Source organism: Bos indicus x Bos taurus, chromosome 21 (genome assembly GCF_003369695.1).
Source record: "Bos indicus x Bos taurus breed Angus x Brahman F1 hybrid chromosome 21, Bos_hybrid_MaternalHap_v2.0, whole genome shotgun sequence".
NCBI lineage: Eukaryota > Metazoa > Chordata > Mammalia > Artiodactyla > Bovidae > Bos > Bos indicus x Bos taurus.
The window spans coordinates 42,159,609-42,176,701 of NC_040096.1; the positions used below are offsets into that span (position 1 = coordinate 42,159,609).

Consider the following 17,093-nt stretch of genomic DNA (forward strand, 5'->3'; position numbering starts at 1 on the left):
TTTAATAGTGTAATAAATTGACTCAGAATTACTCTCAGTGGATATGGATTGAACACTGAACACTGGTTCATTATGGAGGGAATTAGTTGTGGAGAGTTCAGAGATGCATAAAGAATGGACTCATGTCAGGGAACTTACACTGAAGTTGAGAAGATAATTTTATATAAAAATAATTACCTAGAATTCTTGGAGCTGAAGACCTATTCAAACCTTGGAAGTTAGTTGAAGCAAAAATCCTAGTAGCTTGGTGATTTGCCTGACAAGTTTGTCCATGGGTCTGGGACAAGGTTAGCTGCATCTCCTGTGCCAGAGGTAGCATGGTTTCATGTCTGGGATTCTGAACAAAGTATAAGTACTGTTCTATTTGCTGTTAGGGTTAAATCATGCAGTTGGAGAACCAGGAAATCAGGGAGAGATGGCAGGATTTCGGTACGGGATAGAAGGAGCAACAGATGGATAGCCAGAGTCAGATGTCAGGACACGACATTAAGATCTACTCATGCCTCAAGTGGGCATAAGGGTCAACCAACTATTCAAGGACTGATTAAGAGCAGACAGGAAGGAAAGAGGCAATGTCTGACTTAGCCAGCTTCCTTTAGAATTTGCTCTGTTACCGATGGACTTATTTTAAGCATTGTATGAATAGGTTTTCGAGATAAAGTCCACTTTTAAATTATTCAATCTAGATTTTTCTCCCATTTCTCCTGCTTCGTGATTTGTCTTTTTGTTCTTAAGTCACACCTTTTTTTTGTCCTCAGGAGTGTAATTCTTCTTGGCCACTACTTTGGCTCCAGCAGATCATAACTCTAGCTCTTCTTTCTTGGCAGTGATGTTCCTCCCTGAATCCACAGGGATCCAGGGCCCACCCTGGCTGATGTTGTTTTCATCTGGCTCCCATTGACCTTTCTCACAAACCTAGGAAAGCTGGGACACTCTGCCTTCCAAAGCTTTGATTTGGAAAAGCTCGTCTTGACCCTGTGGTAGTAGCATGGCCTGTGTAGTGCTCATGATGGAAACCACTGGAGGCTGACTGTGGTACACTGCCCCAGCCAGCTGAGAAGCTAAAAATGGAATGCATCCATGGGCCGTTTCTTTTTAACACTTACAACTCAGACACTTTGCACTTGTACTCCCAGCATCCTCTGCTTCGAGGCTTGATAGGTGCTGCTTTGGTCAGCTTCTTAAGAGAAATATCTGTGGAAGGAAGTGGTCCATCTTCTTTACCCATTCATGGCAACATACTCTTCATAACTGATGTCCTGCTGTCTTCATAACCTTATCTGTCCAAATATAAGACACACTTTTATCTCCCAGTCATTCCTCAGTAAAGAAGGAATTACCTTTATTTGAGCTTTTGGGTTTCTCTCTGATTATCAGGCATTATTTTGAATACAAAACACAAATATTGTTTGGGGAAGACATATTAGCCTTAGTTCATCAGGCACTCTATATATCAGATCTAGTCCCTTAAATCTATTTCTCACTTTCACCATATTAAGGGACTTGATTTAGGTCATACCTGAATGGTCTAGTGGTTTTCCCTACTTTCTTCAATTTCACCCACTCCAGTGTTCTTGCCTGGAGAATCCCAGGGATGGAGCCTGGTGGGCTGCCGTCTATGGGGTCGCACAGAGTCGGACACAACTGAAGCGACTTAGCAGCAGCAGCAGCAGCAGCAGCCCCTAGATGAAAAGGACATCTTTTTTGGGTGTTAGTTCTAAAAGGTCTTGTAGGTCTTCATAGAACCATTCAACTTCAGCTTCTTCAGCGTTACTGGTTGGGGCATAGACTTGGATTACTGTGATATTGAATAGTTTGCCTTGGAAACGAACAGAGATCATTCTGTCGTTTTTAAGATTGCATCTAAGTACTGCATTTTGAACTCTTTTGTTGACCATGATGGCTACTCCATTTCTTCTGAGGGATTCCTGCCTGCAGTAGTAGATATAACGGTCATCTGAGAATGGGAAAGACTAGAGATCGCTTCAAGAAAATTAGAGATACCAAGGGAACATTTTATGCAAAGATGGGCTCAATAAAGGACAGAAATGGTATGGACCTAACAGAAGCAGAAGATATTAAGAGGAGGTGGCAAGAATACACAGAAGAACTGTACAAAAAAGATCTTCACGACCCAGATAATCACGATGATGTGATCACTCACCTAGAGCCAGATATCCTGGAATGTGAAGTCAAGTGGGCCTTAGAAAGCACCACTACGATCAAAGCTAGAGGAGGTGATGGAATTCCAGTTGAGCTATTTCAAATCCTGAAAGATGATGCTGTGAAAGTGCTGCACTCAATATGCCAGCAAATTTGGAAAACTCAGCAGTGGCCACAGGACTGGAAAAGGTCAGTTTTCATTCCAATCCCAAAGAAAGGCAATGCCAAAGAATGCTCAAACTACCACACAGTTGCACTCATCTCACATGCTAGTAAAGTAATGCTCAAAATTCTCCAAGCCAGGCTTCAGCAGTACGTGAACCGTGAACTTCCTGATGTTCAAGCTGGTTTTAGATAAGGCAGAGGAACCAGAGACCAAATTGCCAACATCCTCTGGATCATGGAAAAAGCAAGAGAGTTCCAGAAAAACATCCATGTCTGCTTTATTGACTATGTCAAAGCCTTTGACTGTGTGGATCACAATAAACTGTGGGAAATTCTGAAAGAGATGGGAATACCAGACCACCTGACCTGCCTCTTGATAAATTGGTATGCAGGTCAGGAAGCAACAGTTAGAACTGGACATGGAACAACAGACTGGTTCCAAACAGGAAAAGGAGTTTGTCAAGTCTGTATACTGTCACCCTGTTTATGTAACTTATACGCAGAGTACATCATGAGAAACGCTGGACTGGAAGAAGCACAAGCTGGAATCAAGATCGCTGGGAGAAATCTCAATAACCTCAGATATGCAGATGACACCACCCTTATGGCAGAAAGTGAAGAGGAACTAAAAAGCCTCTTGAGAAAATGAAAGAGGAGAGTGAAAAAGTTGGCTTAAAGCTCAACATTCAGAAAACGAAGATCATGGCATCCGGTCCCATCACTTCATGGAAAATAGATGGGGAAGCAGTGAAAACAGTTTCAGACTTTATTTTTTTGGGCTCCAAAATCACTACAGATGGTGAGTGCAGCCATGAAATTAAAAGACGCTTACTCCTCAGAAGAAAAGCTATGACCAACCTAGATAGCATATTCAAAAGCAGAGACATTACTTTGCCAACAAAGGTTCGTCTAGTCAAGGCTATGGTTTTTCCAGCGGTCATGTATGGATGTGAGAGTTGGACTGTGAAGAAGGCTGAGCACTGAAGAATTGATGCTTTTAAACCGTGGTATTGGAGAAGACTCTTGAGAGTCCCTAGGACTGCAAGGAGATCCAACCAGTCCATTCTGAAGGAGATCAGCCCTGGGATTTCTTTGGAAGGAATGATGCTAAAGCTGAAACTCCAGTACTTTGGCCACCTCATGCGAAGAGTTGAGTCATTGGAAAAGGCTCTGATGCTGGGAGGGATTGTGGGTAGGAGAAGAAGGGGACGACAGAGGATGAGATGGCTGGATGGCATCACTGACTCGATGGACATGAGTCTGGGTGAACTCCGGGATTTGGTGATGGACAGGGAGGCCTGGTGTGCTGCAATTCATGGGGTCACAAAGAGTCGGACACGACTGAGCGACTGAACCAAACTGAACCCCAGTTGGTGCTAACTGAAATATTTTCCTTGAATAAGGTTGACAAAAAAGATAAATAGTAAGATGAGGACAAAAAATAAAAGTAATTTAGCAGAGATCTATTAATTATTTCTGATGGCATACCCTTCAAGTGTTGGTTGTCTTAATAACAGAGAAAGAGCAATTTAAAAAAGCAATACCATAAGATGTGCTGTTTTAGCAAATACAAATGCATATTTATAAGACAGGAAAAAACAGCTGTTCTAATGTTATTTGAAGGACTTTGGACAAAGCTCAGTGACTGATTTGATTCCAAAAGTCCTGTATCTCAAACACTTTAGAGGTAATTAAAAGTTACATATAACTATGTAAAAGAGACATCTTGCACAGAGCTTCTGTTGGCAGACTGAGGTCTGAACTGTTGCTCCTAATCTGTACCACATCCCATCCTTCTCAATTGCCCTGAACACTGGATTTTTTTTTTTTTTTAATCTCCTATTATGCTGTTTATGTGCCCCTTCAGATACGATGCACCTATTTGACTCCCTAACTGCATTACTGGGTTCTCTGCTGCAGCACTGCCTCTTTATCCATAGGGCATCTCTGAACCACCTTGGTAACTCCACTTCTAGACTGACTCAGTCTGTCCCACTGGGATCTTTTAAGTCTAGAGCCTGAGAGGCAGCTGAGAAGGTTTTACCAGAGGTGGAGTTACCTTGAAGGTAATGAAGCTTAAGTTCAGGATTCCACACAGTCTTGGGTTGTAGAATGTTCTCAGTGGACAGCGGAAGCCGGTTGCAGTCAGGGACAATTTCTGTGTAAGCATTTCTGGTGTTCAGGAGGTCTCGGAGAAAGGAACTCTAAGGTGCTAGCATGTTATGATGATTTCTTTTACATTCTAAATAAATATTCACTTTTGTATCTAGTTTTGCATTCCTGACTTTGCATTCTTATTCTTAGAGAAGACCACCGAAGTTGTATGTGCTCCATGACACAAAGTCCGGGTGTTCTGCTGTGCTGTGTGCTCTGTTACTAAGTCATGTCTGACTCTTTGATACCCCATGGACTATAGCCCACCAGGCTCCTCTGTCAATGAGATTTTTCAGGCAAAAATACTGGAGTGGGTTGCCATCCCCTTCTCCAGGGGATCTTCCCGACCCAGGGATTAAATCTGCGTCTCCTGCATCGTCAGGCAGATTCTTTACCATAAAGTCTCCTGGGAAGCCAGGATCTGCTGCTGGGTTTTACCAAATTAGATGCCTGGGTGTTTTGCTAGTACTTATTTCCCTGCATTTAGTAATGAATAATTTATGTGAGTAAATCCACACTGAATAGAATGTAAAGAATCCCCAAATCATTCTAAAATCGATGCTTTGGTAGTTCTTTTACAAGAGAACTGGAACTTTCTGGCAGACAGTATATTTTAATATATTAATATTGTATTCCTTGAGAGCTTCCCTGGTGGCTCAGTTGGTAAATAATCTGTCTGCACTGCAGGAGACCTGTGTTCGATCCCTGGGTTAGGAAGATCCCCTGGAGAAGGAAATGGCAACCCACTCCAGTATTCTTGTCTGGGAAATCCCGACAGAGTAGACTGGTGAGCCCCAGTCCATGGGGTTGCAAAGAGTTGGATATTACTGAACAACTAACATTTCATTTCAATATTATAATAATTTGTTAATTGGGGTCACAAAAAGTCAGACATGACTTAGTGACTGAACAACAATAATGTGTTAATTATGTTTATTTTATATTATTATATATTCATCAATAGCCATATATTGATATATTAGTGAATGCCATAAAACTAGAAATCAGATACTGAGTTCAGTTCAAGTCTACAAGCCTTGGTGAAATGCCTACTATGTGTGATGAAGGTTCTGGGCCAGGTTTTTTATTTTTCCCATAGAGTTTGAATTCAGTTTAAGAGTCATTTGAAATTCATTGCCTTAACAGTGTAGTATTTTTAGTTCCTTGGAAATATAATAGGAATTCTCTTTAAAGATGTAAGAAATTGGAGCCAATGTGATAAATATGATTAAATGCCAAGGAACAACAATTATAAATTGTTGGCGCTAGTCATTTGATGTCCTCTGAAACAAAGAGGCTTGTCAGTTTGCCAGTACTAGGAGTTTCAGTGTAGAGGGTGTAAAATGAAAAGTATCCTTTATCTTTCTTGTAAATAGTTTCATAGATGATGGCCATGGGTAACTTAGGGATAACTGTTTTCAAACCAAGAAACCCCATATTGAAAGTGAACTACTTCATGTTCATCATTTCATCATTCTCTTAAAATGTGTCATGTAATCAGTATCAAATACTTGTGATTGAGAAATATCATAGAATTCCTAAAAGACATGTCAGTATATAATGTCAGATATTGATAAATGTTTTCAAGAAAAACACATTCAGAGAAGGAAAGAGACTGATGGTTGGAGGAGTGCTGTTTTAGAAAGGCTGTGCTGCCTTCCTAGCTATTCCGTGAATGTACCAAGCGTATCCCCATCTCAGGGTCTTTCCACTTGCCATTGCTTCTGCCTAGAATGCTTTCTAAGAATTGCATGCTATTTTTCTCACTTCAGACTCTGACCACCCTGTCGAAGGTAGTCCCTTACACCACATTCTATTCCTTTTCTCTCTTCTTCATGTGTTCCTCACTATCTGACCCTGGGAACTAAAGAGACTGAAAGAACTCCTTTGATAAATTCTTAGCTGTCTGAACTCTTACTGCCCGCTCTCTGAAACTCAGAAATTGAAGACTTTTAAAATGTTTCTTGCTGTTTGATCTGGATATATCCAAGTCAGGAACCAAGTAATTCTGCATAGAAAGGGATGCTTGTTTTCTTTGTAGTACTTTTTACTCTTTGTCTTTCTGTTTATCTACCTGTCTCCCTCACTAAAACTATAGTTGCTTAGTGGCTGGGACTTTGTTTTTTTCATTGCTGTCTATTCACCACCTGGAACAGTGCCTGGAATCATTTCTTTTCTCAGTAAATATATGTTGAAAAAATGTGTTAAAACATAAACGAATCCATCAGACCCAATATCATATTTTAAGAATATCTGACTTTGTGGAAAAGGCTTATTTCACATTATTAAGTTTTAAGAAGCAGGATACACAGTATAATTTCCATTTCCTTTTTAAAAGATGTTAAGTATTTGCATGTGTGTATTTATTCATCCATTCCTTGAAAGAAAACTTGAGCGTCTCCTATGTGTCCATTCTATGTTAGATATTCTAAGTCATCTACAGTTTCATGAGAAGATAGATACTGAAAAGATAGTAAACGAATGTCATCTTTCCTCTTGCACTGCTCTTCAGCTATGTTGATCTTTCAATTCTCTCACTAACCTTTTTTGCACAGGTTATATCATTTTGTGTTGAATATTTCTCTCCCTCTGTACTGTAAATTCTGTGAGACTAGGGACCATGATACTATTCAATTATTAATTACCTTGCTCAATGCCTGATATAGAGTAGACACTCAGTAAACATTTGTTGGTTGAATGAATGAACAAATGATTAGAAGAATTGTTCCTACATAATAGGAACAGCATATCTAATCTTTAATGAAATTTATGGGAAGTGATTTTCAAGCTGCAGCCTCAAGAATGAGGAGGAATTAGCAAGTAAAGAAGACCAGGTAGAAGTTCTAAAGCTTAAGCTCAGCCTTTATTCTAAAAGCAATGGAGGAGTTTTAAACAAACAAACAAAAAAACACTGCACTATCAAATCATTTTTGTCTGTGGTATTAAGAATAGACTGTATGGGCAATGCTGATACAAGGAAATTGGTTGGGAGATTTTGGTGATAAATGACTGTGGTTCATGTTGGGTTCTTGGCCATGCAGAAGGAGAAGTGAATACATTTCATAGATTTTTTAGAAAGTTTAATATAAATGGTGAGGGAAAGGGAACAAGTTAAGTATGATCCCAAGTCTTTGTATTAGACAACTGAGAGGACCTTACAGCCATTTGCTGAAACTGGGGATTCATAAGGAAGAACCATTTAAGGAGAAAAGAGCTTGAAGTACCCTTGGTGGTGGTGGTGGTTTAGTCGCTAAGTTGTGTCTGACTCTTGGGACCCCATGGACTGTTGCCTGCCATGCTCCTCTGTCCATGGGATTTCCCAGGCAAGAATACTGGATTGTGTTGCCATTTCCTTCTCCAGGGGACCTTTCTGAGCCAAGGATCGAACCCAGGTCTCCTGCATTGCAGACAGATTCTTTAAAAACCAACTGAACCACTAGGAAAGCCCCAAAGTATCCTTGATACCTATTTAATTGAGGCTGAACATTTTTCTAGGTATAGATACTTAGAAAAGTGACTGAAAAGAAATAATCAAATGCTAATAGTTTGGAAATCTAGTTATATTTATAAAATTTTCTTATCAAGTTTCAGTTTTCATTATTAGTGTGTTATATGAAGAAAAAATAATAAACATTAAAAATTTTAGTAGGATCTGATACAGGAAACAAAGTGCTCTTTCTACCCCCTTCTGGGGTGCTCTTTCTACCCTCTTCTGATGTCTATGTCAGAAGCTTTCTCTATCTCCTTTATACTTTAACAAAACTTTATTACACAAAAGCTCCAAGCTATCAAGCCTCATCTCTGGCCCCAGATTGAATTCTTCTCCTCCAGAGGCCAAGAATCCCGGTGTCTTTGAGTGATTCAGCAACAACCTTTCATCTTGGGGGCTCGTCCAGGATTCTTCAGGACATGATACTGGGGCAACTTACTCCGTGCTTATTGAAGCCCCTGGCCACTTTCTTCCCGATCCACTTCCATAATGGGACTGTCTGGACGAGCCAAAAGATGGGCCTGATAATCTATGTGAGCCTACTTCTGCTGACTCCAAAAATCCTGAGTCTGCCGTTTGATCCTCAAGACAATTCCTTCCTATCCTGGGTTCACTCCTACGCAGCATTTCACAATCAGTCTAACTGCTGGGTCTGTGGGGTGCTCCCCTCTTCATCAGTGGAAGGCTTCCTGTGGTGGACATCTCCACTTCAAGGAAAAGACTTTCTCCAAGTCTGCAAACACCTTCAACAACAATCGCATGTGATGCCTCTTCTTAAACTGATGACATCTAACAACCTTAAGATGGACTGACGTATCTATGGACATAATGTGACTTTTCATTTTGATTTTAACTTGGTTTAATGACTGTTTTGCCTTATGTCTGTAACTGTATAATGGGGTTTTCTAACCGTCTAAAAGCTTTTAATTTACAAGTGGTTGTCCAAGCTCCTACGAGTGCCATAGGCTCCTCCAACTATTACTTGGGGCCGCTGCATCAGAGACCCTCAATATGAGGGTTAGGAGAATATGTTGCCTCAACAATTTAGGGACCACACCCCTAAGCAGCAGGAAGTAGTTATGGAATGAAAATGACACCCCTTTCCCTTGGCAACACAATTCTCCTAAAAGAAAAGGGGGGAATGAAAGAGTCATTTCCTAGGCAGGTTGATAAGAAGTCTAGGGGTCCCCAAGGAGAGAGGGGTCTGAAATGCTTGAGGCAGGAGAAAGGACAAACTTTTTTTCCCTCTACATTCCTTAGGATTATGTATCCTGCCTGAGGACAATCTCTGGATTAAACCTTCTGGCTAATCCTGTTATCTTAAAATGTAAATTATGGGAGTAGGTTTGGTGAGGTCTTTACAACCTCCAGACATTTCTTTTAATTCACTGGAGAGTATATAACTCCATTGCTAACACTAGCAAGTGGGTGCTCTTTCTACCCACTTCTGATGCCTATGTCAGAAGCTTTGTCTATCTCCTTTATACTTTAATAAAACTTTATTACACACACACACACAAAAAAAAAACTTGAAGGACAAAAAGCTAAGACCTCCTTAGGTAAAATTAGGGCTGTTCTCAGTGAAAATAGATTATTGGTCCCGAAGTCCATTGTGCAATGATATCATCATTATGGTATTGTGTGTGTTTTGTGGGATCATCTGAAAACTTAACCTTATTGGTCAGAGAAGCTCTGCTAGAAGCAAAGATGGTTTCTTATACGTCCATATCAGCCCTTAGCATAGTCCCTGGCACTTAGTAATCTTATTTTAGATTTGTTATTATTTCATTATTCTAGAAAGTGAAAGCTATCTATTATTTTAGATTTGTCATGAATTCATTTTTTTGTTTACATCACTATTCACCACATTTGTTTTTATAGTGATATTATTTGTGTCATCTTGGCTTTTAGGTAGATTGGGGTCAACTGGATTATCTGGTTGTTGACATGCCACCAGGAACTGGAGACGTGCAGTTATCAGTCTCACAGAATATTCCCATTTCAGGTAACTCTTACAGTTAAATGGAATTTGTGTTATCCTTGATGTTTTGTTATTGTCATACAGTAAAACAAACTCTATGACAGGCAAACATTTTTGTGTCTTAAAAACATTATCATTTATAAATTTACCTTTAGAAATCAGATTCATGAACAAAAGTTGCAAAGAACTGCCAAACAAAAATATAAAGAAAGACACTTTGAAAAGGTAGTTATGTTAGTCTGTGTTTTAGAAAAGAAGTAATGCTTAAGTATTATTTAGTTAAAACCTGGCTTTTTGGTTCACAGTTGTTCAGCACTTACAGCATAGTGCCTGATATGTGGCAGGCACTCAGTAATATTTATTGAATGAATATTGAATAAGAATAAATACTGGGAAAATTTGGCTTTTTAATAAATACAACTATGGGAAAATTTTATATCCTGCCAATTAGTTAATGTTAAAGTTGAGAGCAATAAACATGTTTGTTTACATCAAATACAAAATATATAACACTTCAGTATGGTAGTGGATATCTTTTTATGCAATGGAATTTAAATATTAGTATTAGCTTTTATATTGAACCTGTTTCTAAGGATTTTCCTGGATTCCAATGCAAAAATAGTTGTAAATCTCTCTGTAAATCTCTCTTATATACATATAAGACTTTGAGGAAAATAATGGAATTTTAAAATGTCTTTTCAAATCTGTTATTTGTTGGTAATAAATAACCAGGAGCTATCATGGACAGTCACCAAAAAGTTTAGAAACTAGGTATTTGATAATATATATACATTCTTCCTGTGGTCATGAATGGATGTGAGAGTTGGACTGTGAAGAAGGCCAAGCGCCAAAGAATTGATGTTTCTGAACTGTGGTGTTGGAGAAGACTCTTGAGAGTCCCTTGGACTGCAAGGAGATCCAACCAGTCCATTCTGAAGGAGATCAGCCCTGGGATTTCTTTGGAAGGAATGATGCTGAAGCTGAAACTCCAGTACTTTGGCCACCTCATGCGAAGAGTTGACTCATTGGAAAAGACCCTGATTCTGGGAGGGATTGGGGGCAGGAGGAGAAGGGGATGACAGAGGATGAGATGGCTGGATGGCATCACTGACTCGATGGACGTGAGTCTGGGTGAACTCCGGGAGTTGGTAATGGACCGGGAGGCCTGGCGTGCTGAGATTCATGGGGTCGCAAAGAGTCGGACACGACTGAGCGACTGATCTGATCTGATCTGATCTGATATATTCTTTGAAAATATCATTATGATATTACTAATAATTATGACTGCTTTTGATATTTTAATTAGATTTATAACCTTTCTGGAGCCTGAGGCTTTTACTTTGTTGGGGCAAATTATAATGCATGAGATGGGAGTAAAGTGCAGTAAAACAGGAAAGTAATTTGTCCTTTCTGTAGTCAGAGTTCTAAATAGTCTGTATTTTTTTCTTTTTAAAGTAGTTTTGGGACTTTTATTTTTTAAATACCAAGAGTAATCGCTAAATGTTTATTGAATAAGTTGTACTCCTTGAACTTTGAAATGCCTGTTGCAAGATTCCAAAACTCTTATTTATGTGGATAATATTGATAAAGTTGAGCTAAATTATTATTTATTCCCTGAGTTGTGAATTGGTACCTTGAAAAAGTTTAATTTACTTCACACAGATAAATGGATGTCCCTAAGCAATTTTCCTTTGTTTATTCAGATAATAGCCCCTCTATCTGGATAGGATTTATGATTATATCACCCTGTTTAATTTGTGCTTATACTCTAAAACAAATAATGTGTAGATTGAGGTTAAGATTTACTTCTCCTTTGAGGATTTCTTTATAATATCCTAAAATTTAACTAGTATCTCTATTTCTTACCTTTGATGAAGAGTCTACCCTGTAATAGGTAATTAATGTTCAGTTCAGTTCAGTCACTCAGTCGTGTCCGACTCTTTGCGACCCCATGAATCACAGCACGCCAGGCCTCCCTGTCCATCACCAACTCCCAGAGTTCACTCAGACTCAATGTCCATCGAGTCAGTGATACCATCCAGCCATCTCATCCTCTGTCGTCCCCTTCTCCTCTGCCCCCAATCCCTCCCAGCATCAGAGTCTTTTCCAATGAGTCAACTCTTCGCATGAGGTGGTCAAAGTACTAGAGTTTCAGCTTCAGCATCATTCCTTCCAAAGAAATCCCAGGGCTGATCTCCTTCAGAATGGACTGGTTGGATCTCCTTGCAGTCCAGGGGACTCTTAAGAGTCTTATCGCACACCACAGTTCAAAAGCATCAATTCTTCGGCTCTCAGCCTTCTTCACAGTCCAACTCTCACATCCATACATGACCACAGGAAAAACCATAGCCTTGACTAGACGGACCTTTGTTGGCAAAGTAATGTCTCTGCTTTTCAGTATGTTAGATGAATAAAAAGCAATGTTTTTAGAATTTTGGTCAAATGTGCATGACGGTTCAGTAGCATTGTGTACATTCACATTGTGCAGCCATCACCACCATCCATCTCCAGAGCTTTCTCATCTTCCCAAACTGCAGCTCTTTACCCATTAAACAGTAACTCTGAATTCCCTCCTACCCCTAGCCCCTGGTAAGCACCATTCAGAAACAGTATTTTTTACAATAAGATGAGAGAATGATTCTAGAATGAGGAAAACATATTTATAAGATTGCATTAAACATAAACCTAACATTGATTTTATGATTTAATAATAAACTTTAATTATTTTTTAAAATGAAGAAACAGTGTTTCCTTCTTAATTTTGTTGTCATTCTTAAAATCTGCCTTTGGGAAAAACTCATCAACTCAGTTTGTGCTGTACTCCATAGTAGGTAGCTGCTGCTGCTGTTGCTACTGCTGCTTCTTCTTCAAGTTTTTGTTTTCATTTATCTTTTGTCCCTTTTTATTTTTTATTGAAGTATAGTTGAGGTTGCAAAGCAACAAATACTATCCATATGAAGGTAGGTACTTAGCACTGTACAGAATCCATGGATGGTTAAATCAAGTCTTTCCCATAATAGACAAGTGTTCCAAACCTTTTTTTGATTCGTGGACCTTTTTTTGATAATTTGATGTATAAATGGAAATGTATTTGTACCTACAGAAACACAATTTTTATGTATAATTTCAGAAGGTTCACTGTCCTCAGGTTAAAAGTCCCATCTGAATCCTTGTACACTGTTGATGGGAATGTAAATTGGTACAGCCACTGGGGAAGACGGTAGGGAGGTTTCTCAAAAAACTGAAAATAGAACTACCATATAACTCAGCAGTTCCACTCCTGGATACATATCTGAGAGAAATGGAAACACTAATTCAAAAAGACAAACACACCCCAGTGTTCATAGCAACATTATTTTCAATTGCCAAGATATGGAAGCAACCTAAATGCTATCAATAGATGAATGGATAAAGAAGATGTGGTGAGTATGTATATATATCTATGTATACATATGTGTGCACACATACACACAATGGAATACTACTCAGCTGTAAAAAACAACAACAAAAAAAACCAATGAAAACTTGCCATTTCCAACAACATGGATGGGCTTGGAGAGTATTGTGCTAAGTGAAAGAAGTCAGACAGAGAAAGACAAATACTGTACAATATCAGTTTTATGTGGAATCCCAAAAATACAACAAACTAGTGTATATAACAAAAAAGAAACAGACTTACAGATATAGAGAACAAACTAGTAGTTACTAGTTGAGGGAGGGAAGTGGAGAGAGGCAGCATAAGGGTAGGGAATAAGATATACAAAACATTATGTATAATATAAGCTACAAGGATATTATATTTTATAATACCTATAAATGGAACATAAAGTTTAAAAATTGTGACTCACTATATTACACACCTGTATATATTATTGTATATCACTTATACTTGAAAACTAGAAGTCCCAGTCTTAGGAGATAGAGCAAAGAGAAGGGCAAGGAGAGGGAGTGGCGGGTAAGAAAAGAAACATGGATAGCTATAATATGGAGTACGAAGAAGTAATCTGAGAGATATAAACCCCATGGTATGGAGGAATGGCAGCCCACTCCAGTTCTCTTGCCTGCAGAATCCCATGGACAAAGGAGCCTGGTAGGCTACAATCCATGGGGTCGCAAAGCGTCGGACACAACTGAGTGAATAACACACACACACACACACACACACACACACACACACACACGGAGGATCAAAGGAAGAAGAGATTATAGGTTTGAAGGGATTTGTAGAACACCTCATGGAGATGAGGTTTAAAGAATAAACAGTGCATTGGGGAGCATTTTAAGATCGTGCCACACCTAGTTTGTCTTGTCTTGTCTCAGGAAAGAGATCTGAAAATGAAAATTCTAGTGTTCCATAATTCTGTTATGGAAAATTAATGTATATTTCACTTCCCGATTCTGATCCATTAAAAAAACAATCGGACCAGGTAGTAAAGATGCTTTCAAAAATACAGAAACTTAGCTATATCTGGACTATAACACTAAAATTCTCGTTTATCGGTATTTTCTAAATTTTCTTTAACAAATGTGCATATTTTTATAATTTAAAAAAAGTAGGTCGAAAGCACTCATTCTTTTTTCTTTTTTTTAGAATTGAAGTATAGATGGTTTACAATGTTGTATTAGTTTCTGCTGTACAGCAGAGTGATTCACTTATACACATACATATGTTCTTTTTCATATTCTTTTCTGTTGTGGTTTACCACAGAATATTGAATGTAGTTTCCTGTGCTGTACAGTAGGATCTTGTTGATCTACATATAGTCGTTTGCATCTGCTAACCCCAAACTCCCCTACTCCATCCCTTCCACATCCCGCTTTCCCCTTGGCAACCACCAGCTATTCTCTATGTCTGTGAGTCTGTTTTTCTTTTGTAAATATGTTTGTTTGTGTTGTGTTTTAGACTCCACATATGGGTGATATCATATGGTATTTGTCTTTCTTTTTCTGATTTACTTTGCTTAGTATGATAATCTCAAGGTCCATCCATGTAGCTTCAAATGGCATTATTTCATTCTTTTTTATGGCTGAGTAATACTCATATATATATATATATATATATATATACACACACATGTTAAGTTGCTTCAGTCACGTCTGACTGACTGTGACCTCATGGACTGTAGCCTTCCAGGCTTCTCTGACCATGGGATTTTCAAGACAAGAATACTGGAGTGGATTGCCATTTCTTCCACCAGGGAATCTTTCAGACTCAGGGATTGACCCACCTCTTCTGTGTCTCCTACACTGGTAGCAGATTCTCTACCACTGAGCCACCCAGGAACCCCTATATGTGTGTGTGTGTGTGTGTGTGTGTGTGTATGTGTATGTAGGAGAAAGAAATGACAACCCACTCCAGTATTCTTGCTGGAAAAATATCATGGACAGAGGAGCCTGGCATACATGACTAAAACCACTGAGTGTATATATCTGTGTGTGTGTGTATAGCCAGCACAGCAGGTAGGGATCGAAAGTGGTTGACGCAGTTTGGGAAAAAGAAACTAGAGACAGAGTTAAGTCGCCAGTCCAGGTTCGATGCACGATACTGGATGCTTGGGGCTGGTGCACTGGGATGACCCAGAGGGATGGTATGGGGAGGGAGGAGGGAGGAGGGTTGAGGATGGGGAACACATGTATACCTGTGGTGGATTCATTTTGATATTTGGCAAAACCAATACAATATTGTAAAGTTTAAAAATAAAATAAAATTTAAAAAAAAGAGAGACAGAGTTAAAGGTTTAAAGATGGGACCGGTGGACTCAAGACCTCTTAGATCAAGAGCCCTGTTCCTTGGAGCCACATCACTTTTATTTAGTGTCTTGGCAAGCAGAAAGTATCTGTTGTGTTGCAATGAAGTCAGCCTCCTGTGTTCCCAGTCACGTCTCCCATTTTATTGATTACTTTAAACTATCTTTGTTATTTTTTGTACAAGGGGTATCACCTAGCTGGAGGTCATAGACCCGCATATGCCTTGGGAAAACATCTTAGTGTGTGCACAGGCAGCGTTCTGGACTTGCTCTGACCCAGTGTTCCAAGGTCCACACTATGTTTTTCCTTAGCTTAGCAGGGCATGACAACCCCAACTGATCAACCCAATGTACTTTTATTTGGGTTATGCTGTATTGCTGTATTTTGCTTTTATTCTTTTCCCATGGTGATTTTCTCATGGCTTAGCCAGAGCAACAGGTGGCTGACTATTAACTCCTGCATATATATATAATATATAATATATATATATATATCTCACATCTTCTTAATCCATTCATCTGTTGATGGACATTTAGGCTGTTTCCATGTCTTGACTATTGTAAATAGTGCTGTTGTGAACATAGCGCATATATCTTTGAACTATAGTTTCTTCTGGATATAGGCCTGAGTAGGATTGCTGGATCATATGGCAACTTTATTTTTAGCTTTTTGAGAAACCTCCATACTGGTTTTAATAGTGGCTTCACCAACTCACGTTCCCACCAACAGTATAAGAGGGTGCCCTTTTTTCTCCACATCCTCTCCAGCATTTGTTATTGGTAGATTTTTCAATAATGGACCTTCTGACTGGTGTGAGGTGGTATCTCATTGTAATTTTGATTTGCATTTCTCTAATAATTAGCAGTTTGAGCATCCTTTCCATGCCCCTGTTGGCCATCTGTTTGTTTTCTTTGGAAAAATGTCTGTTTAGGTCTTTTGCCCATTTTTAAATAGGGTTATTTGGTTTTTTGTTGTTGAGTTGTATAAGCTGTTTATACGTTTTGACAGTTAAGCTCTTGTCAGTTGTATCAGTTGCAAATATTGTCTCCCAATCCATAGATTGTCTTTTCATTTGGTTTATGGTTTCCTTTTCTGAGAAAACACTCATTCTTTAAAGACAATACATTTCTGTGTAAACAGATACCAGGATGATTGGCTGTTATTAACAAACTGCCACTTAATGACAGTTTTCCATGTGTTAGTTTTTTATTTGAGGATCACAGGTGTTATATTATGTCTATTTTCTTAAATTTTTGAAGGGTTAAGTAACTTTCTCAAGACCACACAGTTACAATGAGTCATAGCAGAGGTTTGTATTAGTTCTGATTGACTTTAAAGCTTATACTGTCAAGCTCTACATCATGCTGCCCTAGTAGAAAACCCAGCAATATT

At 38.9% G+C, this 17,093-nt stretch overlaps 1 protein-coding gene across 4 annotated transcripts in view; it reads left to right on the forward strand.

Moving 5' to 3' along the window:
• NUBPL (nucleotide binding protein like) overlaps nucleotides 1–17,093 on the forward strand; it is a 408,788-nt gene that overhangs the window by 172,158 nt on the left and 219,537 nt on the right. For all 4 annotated transcript variants that reach the window (XM_027520975.1, XM_027520977.1, XM_027520976.1 and 1 more), the window contains exon 7: nucleotides 9,884–9,977. In XM_027520975.1, the coding sequence (XP_027376776.1) occupies nucleotides 9,884–9,977 (94 nt within the window). The remainder of the gene's footprint in view (nucleotides 1–9,883; nucleotides 9,978–17,093) is intronic.